The following is a 21,147-nucleotide window of genomic DNA, read 5'->3' on the forward strand; positions in this document are numbered from 1 at the left end:
TGCATATGTTGGGTGAGAATAGGCATCCAGTTTAAGATACAACTTCAGTGGCATGATATTCTGCTACATTCTCTCTCGCTATTCTCATATAATGGTCATTTCTGATTTTACAAATGGCATTCATGCATTTCTCTGGGAGTTTGGGTTGGGCTGGAAGGCTTTCATTTTCATCAACAGGGCTGAATTCTCTCATTGATTTTTCCAAACTACTTTTTATCTTTTTTCCCAGATTTCTTCTTGTTGCCTCCTGAAGGTGCAGCTGCTTTACCGTCACGTTTCCCAGCAGCATTAGTGAGCGTTGATGTTGTTCCCGGAATGTAGATGTTCTGTCTGTAGTCCGGTACGTGCTGCAGGGTGAACTGTGGTCCATACCGTGCGCTAAGACCCATGGTTCCTGTTCCTCCACCAAGCGCAGAGCTTCCTTCCGCTGCTTCTGTAGGATTCAAAGTCAAATCGATAAATAAAGAATGCACACACAGAAACGGAGCGGTGGATATAAAAATATTGTATGCTTCAAAATCAAACCTGAATGCCCATGTACTAAATTACTATATAGAATAACAATAAACATTCAGCCTATCAAGTCTGCTCATGTTTTTCCTGCTGTAAAGACTTATAGTATTTGGTCTCATCTTGGATTTAGGATAACATTTGCCTATCCCTTGCATGTTTAAATTCACTTACCGTATTAACCCCTACAACTTTTACTGGGAGGCTGTCCCACTTATCTACTACCCTCCTAGTAGAGTGAAAGTTCCTTACATTACAATATATAATTATTTTAATAATATAATAATAATTTAATCATTTTGATTCAATGAATTAAATTGTATATGTAATATAAAGGATTATTTCCATTTTAAATAATGCTATATCAGCCACATGCAATATGACATGATGACATTACAATATATAATTATTTTAATAATATAATAATAATTTAATCATGTTGATTCAATGCATTAAATTGTATATGTAATATAAAGGATTATTTCCATTTTAAATAATGCTATATCAGCCACACGCGATATGACATGATGACATTACAATATATAATTATTTTAATAATATAATAATAATTTAATCATGTTGATTCAATGCATTAAATTGTATATGTAATATAAAGGATTATTTCCATTTTAAATAATGCTATATCAGCCACACGCGATATGACATGATGACATTACAATATATAATTATTTTAATAATATAATAATAATTTAATCATGTTGATTCAATGAATTAAATTGTATATGTAATATAAAGGATTGTTTCCATTTTAAATAATAATATTTAAGCCACATGCGATATGACATGATGACTCAAAGCCACATGCGATATGATATGATGACTCAAAGCCACACACTCCATAAGATGACCAGTATGCGATGTATATTGTTCCATAAAGTTTCTTGACCAATGATCATAATTGGCAGCGAGTAAAGTGTTTATTGTGCACATGGTCAACTTTTTGGCTAAACCTTGCAGCCTTTAGCAAGATGTCCTATAAATTATAAGTGCGTGGAATATGCTGCAAACTGAGACCATTACAGACAGGGATGCAGTAAATGATGTCAATCAATACGGGATATTGATTTTTGTAAGAGCAACAGTCACCTTCTGTGTCAGCCTTCAAAGGGTTGTTTCTCTTTTGCAATGTTACATTTTTTTGACATGGTTAAAAGGAACATTCAGTTGTTTGGTTAAATGATGTAGGGGACCATTATGTATGCATTATAATAATATGATTTATCATTGTTGGGATGGCTATATAGTCCCTTTATCTGTGCGAGATTCTAAAAAAATGTCTGCATCCTACAGGGCAGCAATATTTGGTTAATGAGATATATGGCCGCTGCAAAGTAAACCACTCAATATAGTCATACTGAATTGTCAAGGGGTTGTGATTAAATATTAAAATAGCTGCAAAAAAAAAGTTAAGGCTTGTAAATGTACAATGCTCCTTTTTGTAAATTCTGGCCTTTAAAATCTATTTAAAGGTGGCTTTTCATTTTTACTTTATTAAAAAAGAAAAACATAATGTAAGAAACAGTCATTAAGTAATAATGATTCCAGCAAAAACAGCAGTATTCCAAAGTGAACTATATATATACATATATATATATATATATATATATATATATATATATATATATATATGGCACTGTCTCCAAGGCAGGCCACATTGGCCATGTTTCACAGGACACATATAATTTTTACAAGTTGCTGATGAACAGGTAAATGATGAGCTGCATGATCGGTTAACCACCACACACGCTAGAAGAAGAAGTTTGTGATAGTAAGCGATAGCTGAAAATATGTCCTGGAAAACAAGACTGATTTGGTTACCCTAGTGGACATCTCTGGATATCTGCATGGATGTAAGTGCGCTGGTGTTAAGGTTTCCATGTGGGCTATTTTTGTCCTTAAGACCTCTTATTTTTATTTTTGCTGACCACCACCTGTAACGTACTTCCCTATATTACAAAGGATTTATGCATGATTAAGTAACCGATTTTCTTCTAGTCTCGGTTTATGAAACTCACATCATGCAGTGATCAGCAATCTATCTCCTGAAAAATCCTAATTGGGGATAAATAGTTTTCTCCTAGAGGATGGAGATCATGATAAATGGAGAAACTCGGCTTCTCATAGAAACACTGTGCAGGGCACAAACAGCCTCCATGGATTATAAATAAAAATAAATGACATGCCTTTTCCTTTAAAATGAATCACTTTGAAGGTGCTGTTCCACTTATACAAAATAATAATTACCCGCTCTAGTATGTTAAACAAAGACTCATTTACAGATTTGTATATTTTTTTAATTAGTAAGGCAAATCTGTGATAAAACAACCACACAGGCAAACTACAATATTGATTTAAAACCAAAACCTAAAACCTCTATTGCTAACTCCCTGTTTAGGTAATATATATTAAACATACCTTATGTAATCAGGACAGCTATGACATCTGATTTTTATTTAGTTAAAATCTATGCAGTCCATAAAAAATGTGTTTTAGATAAGCCTGCTAAAATGTCCTAAAAAACTATGAACCTGAGGATAACACATTTTAGAAGCACACTACATATGTATTCGTGGCTTGTGCTGATTCCACTGTTTATATGAGAAAAAAGCTTGTAGTATGTAACAAAGAAAAGTAACACCCAAAGTAAGTGTCTCAATTAATTAGGTAATAAAAATTCAATGAAACAGTTATTGTTCACAAATCAAAACTGACCGTTTGCCGATGCCAAGATCATTGCTTGAAGTCTCTCCGTTTCAAACTGGTTGTTTGGCCACACTCCAGCTTCTTCTGTGGGTTGAGCTCTAAAGGGACCAAAAAGACATCGGCTAAGCCATTTTTATTGATCTTAAATCATATTGTTAACTGCAATATTGCTATACATCTCAATAAATCTGAAAAAGCAAAATAAAAGAACATATTATTATTATTATTATTATTATTATTAATATTATTATTATATCCACAGATATAGGTATATAAGGCCTTGAACTTCACCTGCTCCGACTAACCCCATTTCTACAATTAAATATGGTTGTGGTTTGTTAATATATTGTATTTATATATCATGTTCTAGTTTATGTTAGAAAGTGTCTTTATTGCTGAAGAAACTGATTCAAATTGACCCAAATATTTGCTTTGTCAGCATCATTTTTTAAGGGTTAACAAACTGTACCTGAAAAACAATGTAGTTTAGCATACTCTGAATTCTGTAAATCAGCATTTTATTTCATAGAAACATAGAATTTAATGGCAAATAAGAACCATTTGTATAGGGTATAATCAAGAGTGATGTGCCATAAATTAGATTTTTGAACATTACTGTTAATTAAGATCATTGTTAGCTCCGATATACTCTATTATTATCCGAAAGCAAAGCAACATGCTTTCAGTTTTCTATTTCTTTTACAAGTGCCAAGAGTATAACAGGTTTGATTGATAATCTATATATAAAACTCAGAGAGTTATTGTTCACGGTACTATTCCTCAGTTTTCCTCTGGTGCCTTTGACTGTTCTTATCCTGTCTTTCTTTCAGTCTTTGGACAGGCTATATGGGCCGAAAGGTTATTATCTGCAGTCAAATTCCATGTATCAATACATAAATAAATCCTTTGAGTTATCCATAAATAAATAATTCGCTGGCATCACAATATATGTTTGCATCGTGTCCTTTTAAGACCGCATAACGTGTAATGGTATAGATGCGGTATCAGTAGGCATTTCCAATGTGTATATTGGATCAGGAAACATTATTGCGTCACGTTCACCAGGAAATAGTGAACAGTGCCCTCAGATATTGCTGGTACTAGACACCATAGGCTTGCAACACAAAGAAACATTTATTTTTTATAAATTATTGCTACTTAAATGTTAAATGTTGGATTACGTGCTCTAGAATAACTTTAGTTTTCTTTGTGTTGCTTTGGCTTCATCGTCACATCTCTTCCAATGAGTTAATTAATAAAATAGGGACCAATATTTTATTTGGGTACCTTCATCCTCCAAAATCAGTTCTTTAATTTCTGCTTAAAGGATCTCCAGATTGCATACAACTAAGCAGGTGCAGCTACATAAAATTCCTCCATTTGCAGAGTTAAATGTTTTTTATTTTTCTCTCTGTAGTTTGATATGTTTAGTTAGCTATTTATATAATTATATGCATTTCTTCTGCATGGGAGTGTTCTGTTAGTGCTTCTTCTAATGGCTCTGCACAAAGATGAAATGATCCATCATAAACAACGATTCAAGATCATGGGAGGATTTATAAACCTGACAAGATACACTAGATGAAGGCCGCTGGATTAATTCGACGCATTGTAGAGAGAAAAGAACCTGGAACAAATGGAGCATATCACCTTTTTAATGTAAGATAATTGCTGCTTTGTTTTTATTGAATAAAATGTTTTTTTTAATACCAATGGTTTTTATCTTCTTGAATGTCAAGGAATGGATTTTGGAACAAGGAGCACAGTGACCTTATGGGTCTTCAGTTGATATGGATCATATGAGCGGTGTCCTGTCCACAGGGCACTGCCTACGACGACTTTAATAGAAATATTGCATTATAAATATTTTTCTTTGTTTTTTCATGTTTTACTTGGAGCATCTTTGTGACCCCAAATCTAAAGGTGCCATTTATTTATTTTATGCACTTTGGGTGTGTTGAGACCACAAGTATTTGTTTTATGTTATATATTGTTTTCTTGGCTGGTTGAGATTGCAGCTGTGCACATCTCTACATTTTCACAATGATTTAAGATGCTTCATACCTTTCGAACCCATAATATACACTCCCTCTATAATATTTGAATTATAAATACGCCACTAATGACTATCTATCGAAATAACCATATTTTATTTTTGTCACCTGTTCCTTGGGCAACTCCAAGGATTAATATGGCATTAGGAACATTCCACGTGGAAAATCGCCCACTTTGAGCTAAACGAGTCAAAATGTTACATAAAAAGCAGAGCAGTAATTCTACCTCTTACATAAAATGTTGTTCTCATCAATTTAATAATTAATTATAACACCAGTTTAAAAACATCCAATCAGAGTACTCACCCACTGGGTCCCGGCCTTTGAGCCTGTGAAAACCGCCAGTCTGTGTTAGGTTGTGCCTGCTGAAAGAACCAAATTGGTGTTTTTACTTGATGTTCTGCGTTCGGTCATATTACACTTTCATAAAATCAATTCAGAATATTATGTTTTACAGCAATTTCCAAAGATCCTATATAGTATAGCTTTACAAAAAGGTAAAAATATAAAGAACAATATATTTGCTTGACAATAATAATAACATTGATTATGATAGTATCCATACATAAATATATGTACAAATATGTATAAATACAAATATAAAATATCTTGATGACCACAATTTATTAACAGAAAATATTTAACATACAAGTTGGAATACCCTATCGTCCAGCTGTTCTTAAAACCAGTGTTAAATATTATCATTGCATTCATCTGTGTTAGAATAACTCAAACAACCTTAGGAAAGTATTCATTATTCCGGGGCAGTATGTGCCTTCAATTACCTCCAATTTTATGTACCACTGGGGAAAAAAAATGAACACAATACTTACTTTATTTGAATCTTGTTCTACTTAGGACGAATCCTGCTTACTTCACTAACTGTAAGGAAGCATACCCCACTTGGACCTGTTATCTTGTCTCTTGTCTTTACTTTACGATCTGGTCTTTAACCACACAGGAGCTGGCGGTGTCCAAAACATGCTTTTTGGACACCACCAGCTCTTGCGTGGTCAGGACACCTTCTGCAGAGAAGATAAGCGACATAATAGCATGCTGAACTCAGCATCAGCAGCTAAATAAACTGTCCCTTCTCTTCTAAATCATTCTACAAACTATAGTTTGAATAATTAAGGCGTCTGTAGCTGTTTTCTTGGCAGTAAAAAAGTTTCATGCCACGTCGACTTGTTATGATAGCAATTCATTTTTTAAATGATAATAAACAGCAAAAATAAAATACATTGACGGTACCCATCCCTCTGTTGGAATGATCCTATGTTCCTTTTGTGGTGACAAAAATTAAACTTACTAAAGTTCATGATGCAAACATAATCATGTACTTATGATGTGGTTTAAACAGTCAGTTGGAATGACAATTAATGAATCCAAATAAATGATGACTACTACTCTTATTAGAGGCCAAGGACTTGGGTCTGGGACAGTTGTCATGTATCACCACAACTGCCTCACCTGCTGTATTTTGATTTGCGTTGATGCCCAGACATGCTGTGTCTGATTTAATTTGCCCATGATTAATCATAGCCAAGAAAAAGCATAGTTCATAGGACATATGTAATTAGCAGTTCATCTTGCGCTGTCAATTATTCCGTATAATTAAGCTAAATGGTCATGTCAGATCATGTTTTCTCTTTACCAACCTCTAAATATAAATAGCAAATATAGAAACAGTGCTAGCTATACTTATTGTTAGTCAGAGAAGATATTCACAGAAAGAATCTATTCAATGACTATTCTTGTTTTGAAATTACAATAGTAATGATGGTTCGTTATAATACATACAGACATACTGTAACATTTTACAAACTGATTAACTCTTTAATTTATGATCGTTATGAAGTCATACATTTATTTACGGTCTATATTAGCTAAGCCTTACCAGTGCTCCCAGTCATAGATACGTGCCACATTGTAATATGTCAATGCATAATAACATGAACTTCTACAACACCAGTTTCTTATCATACTGTTATATATTTAGGTTCAATAAATCATCACATAATATTTTGCCATAATATTTGTTTCAAAAGCCATATTTTCTTTTCTATATAGCCTCAGCAACCCTCATTCCACATACCAATACCTACTGAAAATACACTGATCTTAAAGCACCTCATATGTTTGGGAAGTTTACCATAGAATACAAATATTAAATGCTTTTTTAAATGTCTTCGAACCTGCATACTGGCCGTATGTGTCCTAATTTCTGGTTTCTATTGACTGCATACAAATAAACAGGCAGTAATGCAGACAATGTTGATATGGACTAAAACATCGAAGTAACTAAATGATGGCTTAACATAAATGTTGAAAATGCCAAAAATTCTAGTATTTGAACACTTGAAATAATTTCTAGTTTCCGTTTGGGAAAACCACTGCCCTCTACTGGATAATAGTTTCAAATCAATTCACAGGGGTATCAACCCACATGACCAGCTGTACTTAGACATGACCTTGATACCTATGTACTAAAGCACATAAGTAGTAAGTATGCCCAAGTTAAAGGCTGCTTTATTGAAAACAAGTTGTATCAGTCTCAAATGAAGATCAATGGGAATATGAAAATTATGAGTGCTATAAAAATAAACATTTTCAGAAAAAAAATAAAACATTTAATATGAACTTCAATCATGCAGCAAGAGTTGAAGCTAAATTGTATAAATGTATTCCCTATTTCCCATTCAGTTGTTTTACCAACCAGAGCCGATTTTTTAAAATGAAATATTACACACAATGCAGCAGGAGCAATAACTAAATTATATAGTTGAGAAAAAGAATACAGAGACATTGTGATTCTGTCAAAAGCTAAGTTCTTCTTTTCATATTTTCACTTTATTATAAAGTCAATGCAGTCATTGCACAGGGTCCCAAAGCACCTTGAATGGTGTAGTGCTTTGGGGCTGGGAGATATATGAGAACAAAGAAGACTTTAATAAGTATAATCTTTGATATTGTCAAAATCCACATTAGTAACACAATGACCTTTTAAATCTAACAATCAAGATTAAAATGCTTATAGTTTTATCTTAACTGCATTGAAATTATTTTTTTGATGCTCATCTAGAATGGTGATGGATGCCCTACCAGTTATTGAACAATCCTTATAAAAAAAGTATAAGAATCAACTTATCCTATTCAATTTGTACTTTTATTTATTTTTCCATATTAGGGTCATGGGTGCTTTACACAGCTCTGTGATGGAAGATGGCTTCCCCCTTCCTAAGGAGACTCCGCACAATCATTTTAATGGGTGCTCAAAACTAGATGCAGGCCACCTTTTCTATTGGCCTACTGCATCTACTGAAATAAACAGACTACCTTAACCCCTTCGTGACAAAGGCTGATTTTACTTTTTGTACCCTTCGTGACAATGGCCTTTTTAACATTTCTGCGCTGCTCGTGTTTAGCTGTAATTTTCTTCTTTCCCGTTTACTGAACCCACACACATTAGATATTGTTTTTTTCAGGACAAGAAGGGCTTTCTTTAGATGACATTGTTTTGATTGTATCTTATTATTTACTACTAAAAAAAGTATAAAATATGGTGAAAAACGTAGAAAAAAATGACTGTTTCTAACTTTTAGTTGAAAAATCTTTTACTCATCTATAAAAGGTAATGAAAAAACCTGCTAAATAGATTCTACTATTTGTCCTGAGTTTAGAAATACCCAATGTTTTTATGTTTTTTTGCTTTTTTCTACCCATTATGGGGCAATAAGTACAGGTAGCGTTTTGCTATTTCAAAGCCATTTTTTCCAAATCTGGTAATTCTTCCCCCCATGTGCCATGTCGGGTATCTTTGAACCCGGCCAATGCAATTTACCCCATCAAGTCATATATTTTTGAAAACTAGACACCCCAGGGTATTTCAAATGCTAGTATTTTAACTCTTTCCATGCACCATATCTACCACCAGTCTTTGTCAAACTTTGTGGTAGTCATTTTTTTGCATTTGTTTTGCCACACACATTTTACTTCAGGTATGAATTAAAATGTTCTCGTTTATGTCACTATCACAAAACACCCCAATATGTGTTCAGCAACATCTCCTGAGCGCAGTGATACCCCACATGAATGATTTTGCCTGGCTGTTTGGGGGCAAAAGGGCCACATTTGGGGCATGCGCATTTTTCAATGTTGAACTTTGGCATTTGGGGATCCACTGCCCATGCCCTATTTGGTACATCTTTGAGCCGGGCCATTTCAGTGTGCCCAATAAACCCATATATTTTTGAAAACTAGACACCCCAGGGTATTTTAAATGCTGGTATTTTAACTCTTTGCATGCACACATTTTACCACCAGCATTGTTTCAAAGTTTGCAGTAGTATTTTTGTGTGTGTATTTTTCCCACACACACCTACTTTATGTATGAATTTACAGCTCCTGGTATATGCCGCTGTCACACGACACCCCAATATGTGTTCAGCAACATCTCCTGAGTACAGTGATACCCCACATGCATGAATTTGTCATTTTTTGGGGGAACTAAAAGGCCACATTTGGTACGTGTGCATTTTTCTAATTGGAAATTAGATGTGTGGCCATCCTTCCCCCGGTGTTAATTGGGACCTTGTTGAACCTGGCCAATTCAATTTACCCCATCAAATCATACCTTTTTTAAAAGTAGACACCCCACGGGCATTTAATATGCCAGTATTTTAACTCTTTCCATGCGAGAATTGTTTTAAGCTAATATGCAAATTTTAGGACTTGCTCACAAAAATATATTTTTTATATATATATTTTATATTTTGTTGCCTTTTTTAAAAAAAATTTTTAAACATTTTTTTTTCAACTTGGAGGTTCCCCTGATAGTGACATCAGTGGGAAATGATTTTTACATTTTACTGTTTTTTTACTATTTTTTTCTAATTATAAATTTTATTTTATTTTTTAAATTTTTTTTTACTAATCACAATGTGATTAGAAAGCTGGGCTCCATTGACTTGCATGGTGAATGCAGTACCTGTATTCAACCTGCAAGTGGAGCCAGAGTTCTCTAGATGGTCTGGAGACCGTCTAGCGAGCTTTTAAAACTTGCTTGTTTCTCTTGCAGGGTGGCGGCCATCTTCCTTGATGGCGAAGATCACCGGCAGCTGCGGCTGTGACCGCTCTCCGGAACGGTCACAGCCCACCGAAAGGTAAGTGTTTGGTGTCGCTGGATGCCTCCTGATCGAGGCATTCCAGCGACACCATTTAAGTTTAGGAGGCGATCGTTGATCGCCTCCTAAACGCTTTTAAAACGGGCGTCCGCCGCCATACAAAGTATGGCGGATGTTGACGCCCCGTGGAGGGGCCAGAGATGGCCCCTTCGTGCCGATCGCGGCGTTGCTGAATGCCTCGATGTCGAGGCATTCAGCAACGCTTTTTGGGTGCAGAAAGCGAAAGTAGATCGCTTTCTGCACCCGTTTAAAGACGTGCCGGTCCTGGCACGTCAATTGTCGTAAAGCACATGCTTTTCCGTGTCGTGCCAGGACCGGCAATTGTCGTTAAGGGGTTAAATAAAACCGGACATCCTCCATAAATGTTTAGAGCTACAATATTATTGAACAATTTATCCAATGGCAAATCACTGTTGGAAGAAATATTGCCCTCTAGTGGAATAAATGCGATATACATCCAGCCATCCATAGATTAGCTATTATCTCATTCATTTAATCATTTGGTCTTTGGATGACCAAATAATATAGCCAGGATTTAATGTTACCACTACACTCAAATATTACCAACATGTAGAGTGCTTCTGGAAAATGGACAACATAACTATAGTCTATTTTTTTTTTCTATCACTAATAACACAATTATATCAATAGAGTAAGGGGGCAATTACCCAAAGCAACCCCCAACATAAGGACACAAAGTTATAATATACACAAAAAAATACTGACAAAACAATATGCGTGAACAACTGGTTGCATACTGTAAGCTTCCACTTAGAAGCAGCTGTCCTTGTAATTTACATGCTTGACAGTAACAAATGAAATGTGCTGCATTCATGAGCTCAGCTTATGAACAGAATCAGATTGAATTAAAAGGGGTTGTGCGTAAAAAGGGCTCTAACATGGGTGGCACATATCTGTTCAATATTTGTCAAGAATCATAATCATTCACTAAGATCTACTAACATTTTAAGGATGATATCACACCAGGTATGGCCACTGCTATCATTTTAAGTCAGCTTTAAGAAAAATCCTAAACAACATCTAAAAACTATTCCCAAATACTCAAAAAACCAAACAATGTTACATGATATAAATGATATAAAAAATACACATAATATCACATTGCATGTTCTGCCAAAGAAATGTGGCTTACTTTGAAGGTGTTCCTGGTGATTCCGCACTACATAGTGAGTATACAGACATGGATATGTTTCTATTCTTAATATTTAAAAGATTTGGAAAAAACAAAATCTGTTGATGAGGAGTAACCTATCCTTTCACAGTCTTTTTATTTCACTAGTGTAAAATCCTGCTATACATTCTATACAATCCTCCTATACAATTTTCCACTGAATGTTAAAAGAGCTAAATACCATGGTCTATGAATTAATTCTAAAAAGGAACGCAGAAATTTACAGCTGCAAAGAACCATTTGCTCCATCTAAATGATCCATTTTTATAGTTATTAGGCATGTCATATTATGACATTTGGCACAAGTACTAACACAAGACCAAAACAGTTGAATAGAAACAAACAAAAGAAATAATAAAATATGGATCATACGCGGTAAAAAGTACATGCACGCACAACATACACTTCTCAGCTGTCAAAATATAGTTTTCAAAAACACCAACAAAATTGATGAATTCAAAAAATATTTTGTTAAGAATACGTAGAATGATACAGAATATACATGATCCTGTGTATATGACGTTCAAAGTTTTTGTCTTGAAGGCATTGTATTATTCAAAAACTGGATAATATCTTTTCAACAAAAAAAACAGATACAATATTTCCCAATCTATTGTGTATAGAATTAATATATACATGACATAAAAATAGAAAGACTGTTGAATACCGGTCATCCATCAAGTTCTATGTGTGTACAATACATACAAAAGGTATTTCAACAAAACATGAATCCCGTATTTATAACAATATCCAGCTCTGTTTCCATGCAAATAATAAAACAAATGTCATTTTGTATGTAAAGTATTGCATTATTATTATGCAACATAAAAATAAAATACTGTTTGAGAGCATAATAAACATCTGTGCTTATGTGGACCAGGCTGAAAATGATATCCTTGTCCTGTTAAAAACTTTACTTGTACTGGTTTATTGGTTATTTTGGGTTAATATTACCTGTGTTTTGTGCCCATTAATGCATCTTAGCTGGGTTCTGCCCCAGCTGCTCACCTATTATTTATACTGCAGCTGGGGCAGAACCCAGTACTATGGCGGTGTGCAATGTAAGGTCATTGTAGAGGTTGTACTGGTTATAAAGAGATCTCCCAACTGGCACATGAAGTAGTGGCAGGCAAGGGAGCCTCGGCCCCGGTTAGACCCCTAGAACTGTCACCCTAGGCCTAGTCGGCCTAGCCGAGGAGACATCACTGTTTGTACCAGATTCACCATAACAAACACTTTATTTTTATACAAGTGGCATATCATATTATATTGTCATAGGTACTGATATAGAGTTGATTCCTACTTCTGGAATAACGGCCTTACAAGAGACAAGCCGCAATACCATACCAAGCAGATATAGAAAGGTGAGATTATACCTTTTATACCCTGATTGCAGAAAAATTTAAGACTATTCAATATCTAATTATTCTAATATTAAGAAATGCTCATGCCATTTTTTTGTTCTTTATTACATTTTTTTTTTTTTCTGTTTCAAAGTATCACCATGAAAACTCAATTATACATGCTCTGACATAATGTTGACAAGCAGAATATAAAATATTTTCAGCTAATAGAACAATCCTAGTTCTTGATGAACCCTTGCTATAGTTATAACCACCCTCATACATAACAACGTATGACAAGATCTTGACTGCTTGGTAAATTCAATCAGTGCCGTCCTTACTAAATCTGTTTGTTACTGTCCCAAAAATGTTAAAAAGTTAAACACATGGAACTGATTGGTTTCCCAGTAGAGATGGGTGAGCCAACCCCAACACATAGGAAAGGCTTGTTGAGCCACGCACAAAGCTAGCGCTACTCACCTACCAAAGTACTTAAAAAGAAGGAGTGAGATCAATTCTCGCTCATGCTCATCGCCTGCTGACAAGCCAGTGTAAGCGAGGTGACAGGCTTGAGCCCATTCTATTTCACCCAGGCATACTTGTGATTACAAGACCTACATGTAAACTAGTAACTGACCACAAAGACAATGAATACCAATAATCTGTTATTGATGAATTCATTAAAAAAGTCAACTTGGATGATGTTTCTACAAAGTATGGCATCTAATATGTTTTAATGAATCTGACAATTACCATTGTCTACTACACTTGCAATACAAGTGCCCGATCACCATTTAAAATAGAGTACTTCTGTTAAACATAAATATACATACTTTTATTGGCCACATTTTAACTTAAATAAACCCTATGACTTAAAGTGCTAAAATGAAATAAAGAAATCTCACCTGTGTATTACAATCAGTGAGTGTAGAGTCATTTAATGCATTGATTCCAATGCCTGAATCGTCTGTGCTTATAAGGGTATCTGTCGGAACATTCTGAGTTGGTTTAATAAATGTAAATTCATTATCAGTTGAATCCAGAGCTACACAAACATCATAAGGGTATGGAAGGGTCAACGTTCCATTATTGAAATTTGTTGGAAATTTAGATCCAACTTGTGAATACATATCTGTTGCTAGAGAGCCAAAAGCTTGTGGGTTGCTTTGCTTTCGACATCGCAAGATAATAGCGAGCATGACAGTTATCGTGAACAAAAATGAAATTATAGCCAGGCCTATTACTAAGTACACATTTAAATTAGATTGGAAATCTGATTTTTTCGATTGGATATTCATTTCTGAAACTTCCTTTTGAAAATTCTCTGTGACCACCAAGTTTAGTGTTACAGTTGACGAAAGTGGGGGGTTTCCATGATCCTTTACGAGGACTATAACTTTGTGCTTCAACAATTCCGTATCTTGAAAAACACGTGATGTCCTGATTTCACCAGTGTGCTGACCGATCGTAAAGTAAGATTTTTCGGGAGCCTGGAGAAACTGGTAGGAGAGCCAAGCGTTATGTCCAGAGTCAGCATCCACAGCCACCACTTTAGTCACCAGGTAGCCTTTATTTGAAGAACGTGGAACTATTTCAAATAAAGCTGACCCATCTGTTGAGGGGTACAGAATCCGTGGGGAATTATCATTTTGATCTGTAATGCATATTCTTACAGTGGCGTTGCTATGCAACGATGGGGAGCCATTATCTTTAGCCATAATTTGGAAATCAAATTCTCTTAGCTGCTCGTAGTCAAATTGCCGCTGTGCATAAAGAACACCTGTCATTGAATTAATGGAAATGTAACTAGACACTGGTACATTATCTATATTTTTACTGACAATGGAATAAACAAGTTTAGAATTATCATGGATATCTAGATCAGAGGCCTGTATGCTGTAGATTGATGATCCTGATGGTTTGTTTTCTGGAATAAAAACAGCATATTCAGCTTGCTCAAAAATAGGTGCGTTGTCATTCACATCTGAAACATCCAATTTAATGGTTTTGGTGGTAGACAGAGAAGGAGAACCCTTATCTGTTGCTCTGATGGTGATGTTGTAGGAATCCATGTCTTCTCTGTCCAAGGTACTTGAAGTCACAAGCCTGTAATAGCTGCTAGACGATGATATTATTTCAAATGGCAATGAACCCTCTAGCTGACATTTTACATCTCCATTTAAATCTGAATCCAAGTCACGAATATTAATCAAAGCAATGACAGTACCAGGTAAAGAATCCTCCGATACCACACTGGAGACAGATGTCAGTATTATCTCAGGAGCATTGTCATTAGCATCAACAATATTTATAACAACCTTACAGTGTGAAACTAGGCCTCCACCATCTTCAGCTTCCACAATCATTTCATAAGCTTTTGTTGTCTCAAAATCCAGTTGACCTTTAGTTTTTAACTCGCCTGTTTGAGAGTTTAGTGTAAAAACCTGTTGTCCAATTTTTGTGATGTGGCTGAAAGCATATGTCACCTGCCCATTTAATCCTTCATCTCCATCAACAGCATTCAAGTGAAGAACCAAAGATTCAGTTGGTGTGTTTTCTACCATGCTAACCTCATAAAGATCTTTTTGAAATATCGGGGTATTATCATTGACATCGCTAACAATAACTTTGATCACAGCTGTACCTGTTTTGATGGGATTCCCACCATCTGAAGCTGTTAAAATTAGTTCAAGGGTTGACTGTTTTTCACGGTCTAAAGGGTTTTCCAAAATAAGTTCTGGATATTTTCGCCCATCAGCACTAGTCTTTTGCCCTAATTTAAAATAATTGTTTTCACTTATTTTGTAGCTTTGCAGAGAATTCATTCCAATGTCTGGATCAAGTGCATTTCCAAGTACGAAGCGAGTTCTAGTAGGTGTAGATTCACTTATTTCTAAATTTATCACATTTTTAGAAAAGATGGGTGGATTATCATTTATATCCAGAATCTCAACCTCCACATGAAACACTTGGAAGGGATTTTCAACTACTGCTTCGAGCTTCAGTACACAATTTGTTGTCATTTCACAAAGAGATTCCCTGTCTATTCTATCTGATACAAAGAGATTGCCATTTTCTAAATTCACATAAAATAAACGTTCTGATGTGACAGAAGAAATGCGAAATTTTCTTTTTGCCAGTTCTTGGAATTTTAAGCCCAGATCCTTAGCAATATTTCCTACTAAAAAGTCTTTCTTTGTCTCTTCATGGATAGAGTAATGAAGCTGACCAGAGATTCCACTATAAGAACAAATTAGTGCAAAATACATTACTTGCCATTTTACTGTTTTCCAAATCTTTCTTTCTTGTATTTTCTGAAAATCCATTGTTAGAAGTTTTTATCCTGTTCAGTGTATTGAAGTAATGTTCCTTAAATCCAATAGAAGTCAAAGAAACGATGCAAAATCCACTGATGTTTGGAGATTGTGATCCTAAGAATCGTGCTTTGGAAACTGTGTCATTTTTCAACGCTGCTATATCAGCACATTGTATACTTCAACTAATCTTTCTAACATTTTCACCTTATTGGACAACAGCGGCACACAGTGTTTCTACTAGGAATTGCAGGCCTTATTCAGGTTTATTTATATTTTTTTCAGAAGTGGATTGAGTACTAATGAAATTCTACCTTTTCTCCCAATTTTAGGCAGGAATATATAAAAAAAACCAAAAAACTGTTTTTTTTTATTCTGAAGCATAAATACAATTTGGTACATAAGTGAGGAAATATAAATACACATGATGGTGGCATTTGTTTCTGGATATGTAGTTCACATGTTGTTGACCAGCCCATGTAAAATGCTGCACTATATTATGTGCCATGAATTACAGTTATATATATATATATATATATATATATATATATATATATATCTTATGATCACTGAGCAGAAGTCAATAATTGAATCTATTAAATCTAGAAGAATAGCTGCTGGATCAGGCATTCTAACACATTTTAAAAGAAACTAAATATTTAAAACAGCATTAAGTGACAAGTCTCTAATAGAAACAGAGATTTAAGACCCATTTTGCCTATACATAAAGCAATACAGTAGTACTCACACCTTCAGATTAAATATAATTTAATCAGTTCTGTCCTTGTGTTCTAAAGTTGAATTTATAACTTTCCGGAATAGCCGGAGTAATCACGTTACCATTTTTCTAATTTTGGAGGTTTTACCTTTTTTTAATAAATTGTATTTTTTTATAGAGGTTGATCAGTTATGGGAGTTACCAAAACCTCCTTAGGTATCTTTAAAGACTCTAAACAGAACTTGCTGATGACAGTGAATAAAGTGTTGGGGTCATGGGTTAAACAGGTTTGGATGTAAGGTGTAGTTGATCTGGGCTCTGTGGGGAAAGCACAAATGAACCCGAGGGCTGGTTTTACCATTAACTTTTTACACCCACATTCCCCCTTAACACCATGGCAAGAACTGGAAAGTGGGTAGTGTTTCCTGCCCCTGACAGTATTCCCATGAATCTTCATGTTGCACAGTTGGGCCCATTGAGTGTTTACTAACAAAATCAGATTTTAACCCCTTAATGACAAAGCCCGTACATGAACAGGCTCAAAATGCATTGTTTAGGGACCGTCCATTGTCCTTAAGGGGTTAATTAATTCAATAGATATTTTTTTCCAGATATGCTCAGTGTTATCATAGCACCATAAACTAATCTCTCATTCGAGTTGTCATGTTTCAAGACACCAAGTCATGTGACAAAACCCCCCAAAACAATACATGGGGAAGGGGCTCTCTCAACACATCTTACAAGGTTACTTTAGCATTTTATACTCTCTAAGTATAGGTGAATACTTCCAATGCATTCATTCCGGTTTCAAGAATTGAGCCAGCTTGTATATTGTATCCTAATGGCATATACAATAGAATAATCACAAAGCAACAACTGAGCTGGTGTGCATATAATGTAACCCTGCATACTATCCGGACAATAATCAAGAATCACTCATAGAATGATGGGGGATTGTAAGGAAATTGCTAACAAATGTATATTTACCATTGTCATTGCGTTTTTTCACATTACATTCATTCACATTGTAACAAGTCTTAATAACTCAACCAGAACTAAATATAGTCACCTACCCTCCCAGTTGGCAGGTATCATTTCTTTAGAGCAAGCCTTACTTAAGGTTAACACATTTCATTTGTTATTCTCCATAATTTCACTGTTAGTTTGTTCAACATGTCAATCAAACTAATTTGTTGGAAAGAAAGACCAAAGACTGCATTACAGCAAGGGTAATTATTTGGCCTGAAATCTCTATCAATGAGCTACACAACTAAACTTGACATACTCCAACCTAAGGACCACAGTAACACAAACACACAATAAAACAATGTAAAGGGTATCATACATTCAATTTCTTATAAAATACAAAATAAATACAACCATTTAGACCTGATTTTTCTACGCACAACATTTCGGCGACAGGGTTGAGTACATTTTTGTTTTTGACTAAACTGGATATTTTTGCTCTGAATCAAATTTAATAAATGATGTCTACACCACCATAAAAACCCAAACATGGCATGTACAGATCAAATCTACAACTTAAAAAAGAGCACTGACAATTAGAAGCATCACTGATTTTTTAACGCAAACAGTACCAGCTCACTCGACTTTTTTGGTTATGACTTGATGGTGAATAAGTTTGCTTATTGATGTCCCATGTCCCATGCACAAGATCTGACATATGCTGAGGAGCAACATAAATATTTATAAGTACTTGCAACACAGGTTATCCCTTAATGCAATCTACTGTGACCTTTCCTTTTTTGTATTTATACAATTGTGCCCAACAGAAAATAGCATATGTTGCACCACAAATTGTCGTGTGTTAAACACCACTTTAACAAACAGAGAGCACTATTTTTTTTGTTATTTTCTTTGTTGTGTACAAATATACCTGACCTTCAAAAAAAATCACCAGACATGTTGCATGACTTTATAAGATTTGAATATTTTTACATACCTGTATATATCACTATTTATTTTCACTCCCTGCTTCTTTATATATTTACTCCTTTTAAAAGTAGATATCTACTTAATCATGTGAGCAACATTTAAAAGTTTACATAAATTATTGTTAACTATTACTTTTCTTACCACCTTATCACCTTTTTTTTTAACGTATTTATATTATACTCACCTGAGTAAGATCACCAGAAGGCATAAAACTTGCAGCATTTTCATTTCCAATCCCTGAATCATCAGCATCAAGCAGGCTCTCAACTGGATTGTTCTGATGAGTTTTTAGAAAGGCAAAGTCCCTTTCACTTGAATCCAGCGTTACACACATGTCATATGAGTAAGGCAATGGTAAAGTTCCATTATTAAACATAGAAAGAAACCTGGGGTCAACAGGACGATAAAGATTTGTACTCATTGAGCCAAATGGGGTGGTTGACTTGGAACCTCTGTATTTAGATATGATAGCAATCATTACTATCAACAAGAATAAAAAAGAAATCAGTGCTAATGCTATTACTAAATAGATCTGTAAAGTCGATTTAGAGTTTGATTTGCTGGGTTGGCTGTTGAGTTCTGGAAGCACCTGTTGAAAATTATCAGCAACAACCAGGTTTAGAGTAACACTAGAAGAGAGACGAGGGGTTCCGTTATCTCTTACAATGACAACAACTAGATGCCTTAGCACATCTCGTTCTTGAAATAACCGAGTAGTCCTTATCTCACCAGTGTGCTGGTCGATGACAAAATAGGCTGGCTCTAATGCTTGCAAAAAACTGTAAGAGAGCCATGCATTGTGTCCTGAATCCTCATCCACAGCCACCACCTTTGTCACCAAAGAGCCTTTTTCGGAGGATAATGAAACCAACTCATACATAGGTGAGCCATCACTTTCCGATGATGGAAATAGAAATCTTGGTGCATTATCATTTTGGTCTACAATGCAAATTCTTAACATTGTACTGCTATTTTGAGGTGAGGTTCCACTGTCTCTTGCAATAATTTCAACTTGAAATTCCTTTTGTTGCTCATAATCAAAAACTCTCTGTGCATAAATAACCCCAGTCACTGGGTTAATGGAAATAAAGGGAGGCATGGGGTGCTCCTCAGTACTTTCAGTACTTTCAATTGAATAGGTTATTTTGCCATTTTCATTTGCATCTAGATCGACTGCCTGAACGCTATATATTGAGACTCCAGGTAAGTTGTTTTCTGGGACATATGCAATGTAGGTCATTTTTTGAAAAACAGGGGCATTGTCATTGATATCTGAAATGTCCAATCTGGTTGATTTTCTAGAAGAAAGTGGAGGTGACCCTTTGTCACTGGCTTGAATTGTGACATTATAAGATGACATCTGTTCTCTATCCATGTTACTTATGGTAACAATTTTATAGAAGTTGGTAGATGATGATACTAGTTTAAAAGGGACATCGCTTATGATTTCACAGTCAACCTCGCCATTTTCTCCAGAATCTAAGTCACGAACTTCAATCAAAGCAACCACAGTGCCCAGGGCAGAATCTTCGGGAATTGGAGTGGACAATGAGGTAATGGCTATCTCCGGTGCATTGTCATTTTCATCCAAGATTTGTATTACTACCTTGGCATGAGCTGCTAGGCCACCTCCATCTTTTGCTTGTACAGAGAACTCATAAAGTTTTGTTTCTTCAAAATCTAAAGTTCCCTTGTTTTTAATTTCTCCATTTGTTGGATTAATAGTGAAAGCACGAAGAATCGGTTTTGCCGTAGTACTAAAAGAGTATGTTATTTGCGCATTTATCCCTTCATCTTTATCAGTTGCATTGACTTGAAGAACTGTGGAATTCAATTGGATATTTTCTTTTATGTTAACTTTATAAACTTCTTGGGTAAATATGGGGAAATTATCATTAACATCTGTAACAATAATTGTAATTACAGCAGTGCCTGTTTGCACGGGATTTCCTCCATCAAATGCTGTTAAAATTAATTCATGTTTGGTTTGCTTTTCGCGGTCCAAAGCAGTATCTAATATAAGTTCTGGAAAAGTAGTGCCATCTGCATTCTTCTTTTTGCCTAACACAAAATGTTGATTGACACCCAGTCTATAATTTTGCAAAGAATTAATACCAATATCCAAATCTTCAGCATTTTGCAAAATAAACTTA

General features: G+C 35.0%; 1 protein-coding gene and 1 pseudogene across 1 annotated transcript; both read right to left on the bottom strand.

Annotated features, from left to right (window-relative positions):
* Positions 1-206: 206 nt before the first annotated feature.
* Positions 207-6,335, bottom strand: LOC149287361 (protocadherin gamma-A11-like). The gene is made up of 4 exons (XM_089493043.1): positions 6,228-6,335; positions 5,595-5,650; positions 3,244-3,332; positions 207-433 (listed from the first exon to the last, which is right to left on the bottom strand). Exons 1-4 carry the CDS (start codon positions 6,333-6,335, stop codon positions 207-209), a joined length of 480 nt encoding a protein of 159 aa, XP_089349169.1.
* A 7,543-nt stretch (positions 6,336-13,878) lies between these two features.
* On the bottom strand, positions 13,879-16,332 carry LOC149287362 (protocadherin gamma-B5 pseudogene; annotated as a pseudogene).
* Between the last annotated feature and the right edge of the window lie 4,815 nt (positions 16,333-21,147).

This window comes from Sceloporus occidentalis, unplaced genomic scaffold (genome assembly GCF_023333645.1).
Source record: "Sceloporus occidentalis isolate IW3139 unplaced genomic scaffold, rSceOcc1.0.p SCAF_62, whole genome shotgun sequence".
In the NCBI taxonomy this organism is placed as follows: Eukaryota; Metazoa; Chordata; class Lepidosauria; order Squamata; family Phrynosomatidae; genus Sceloporus; species Sceloporus occidentalis.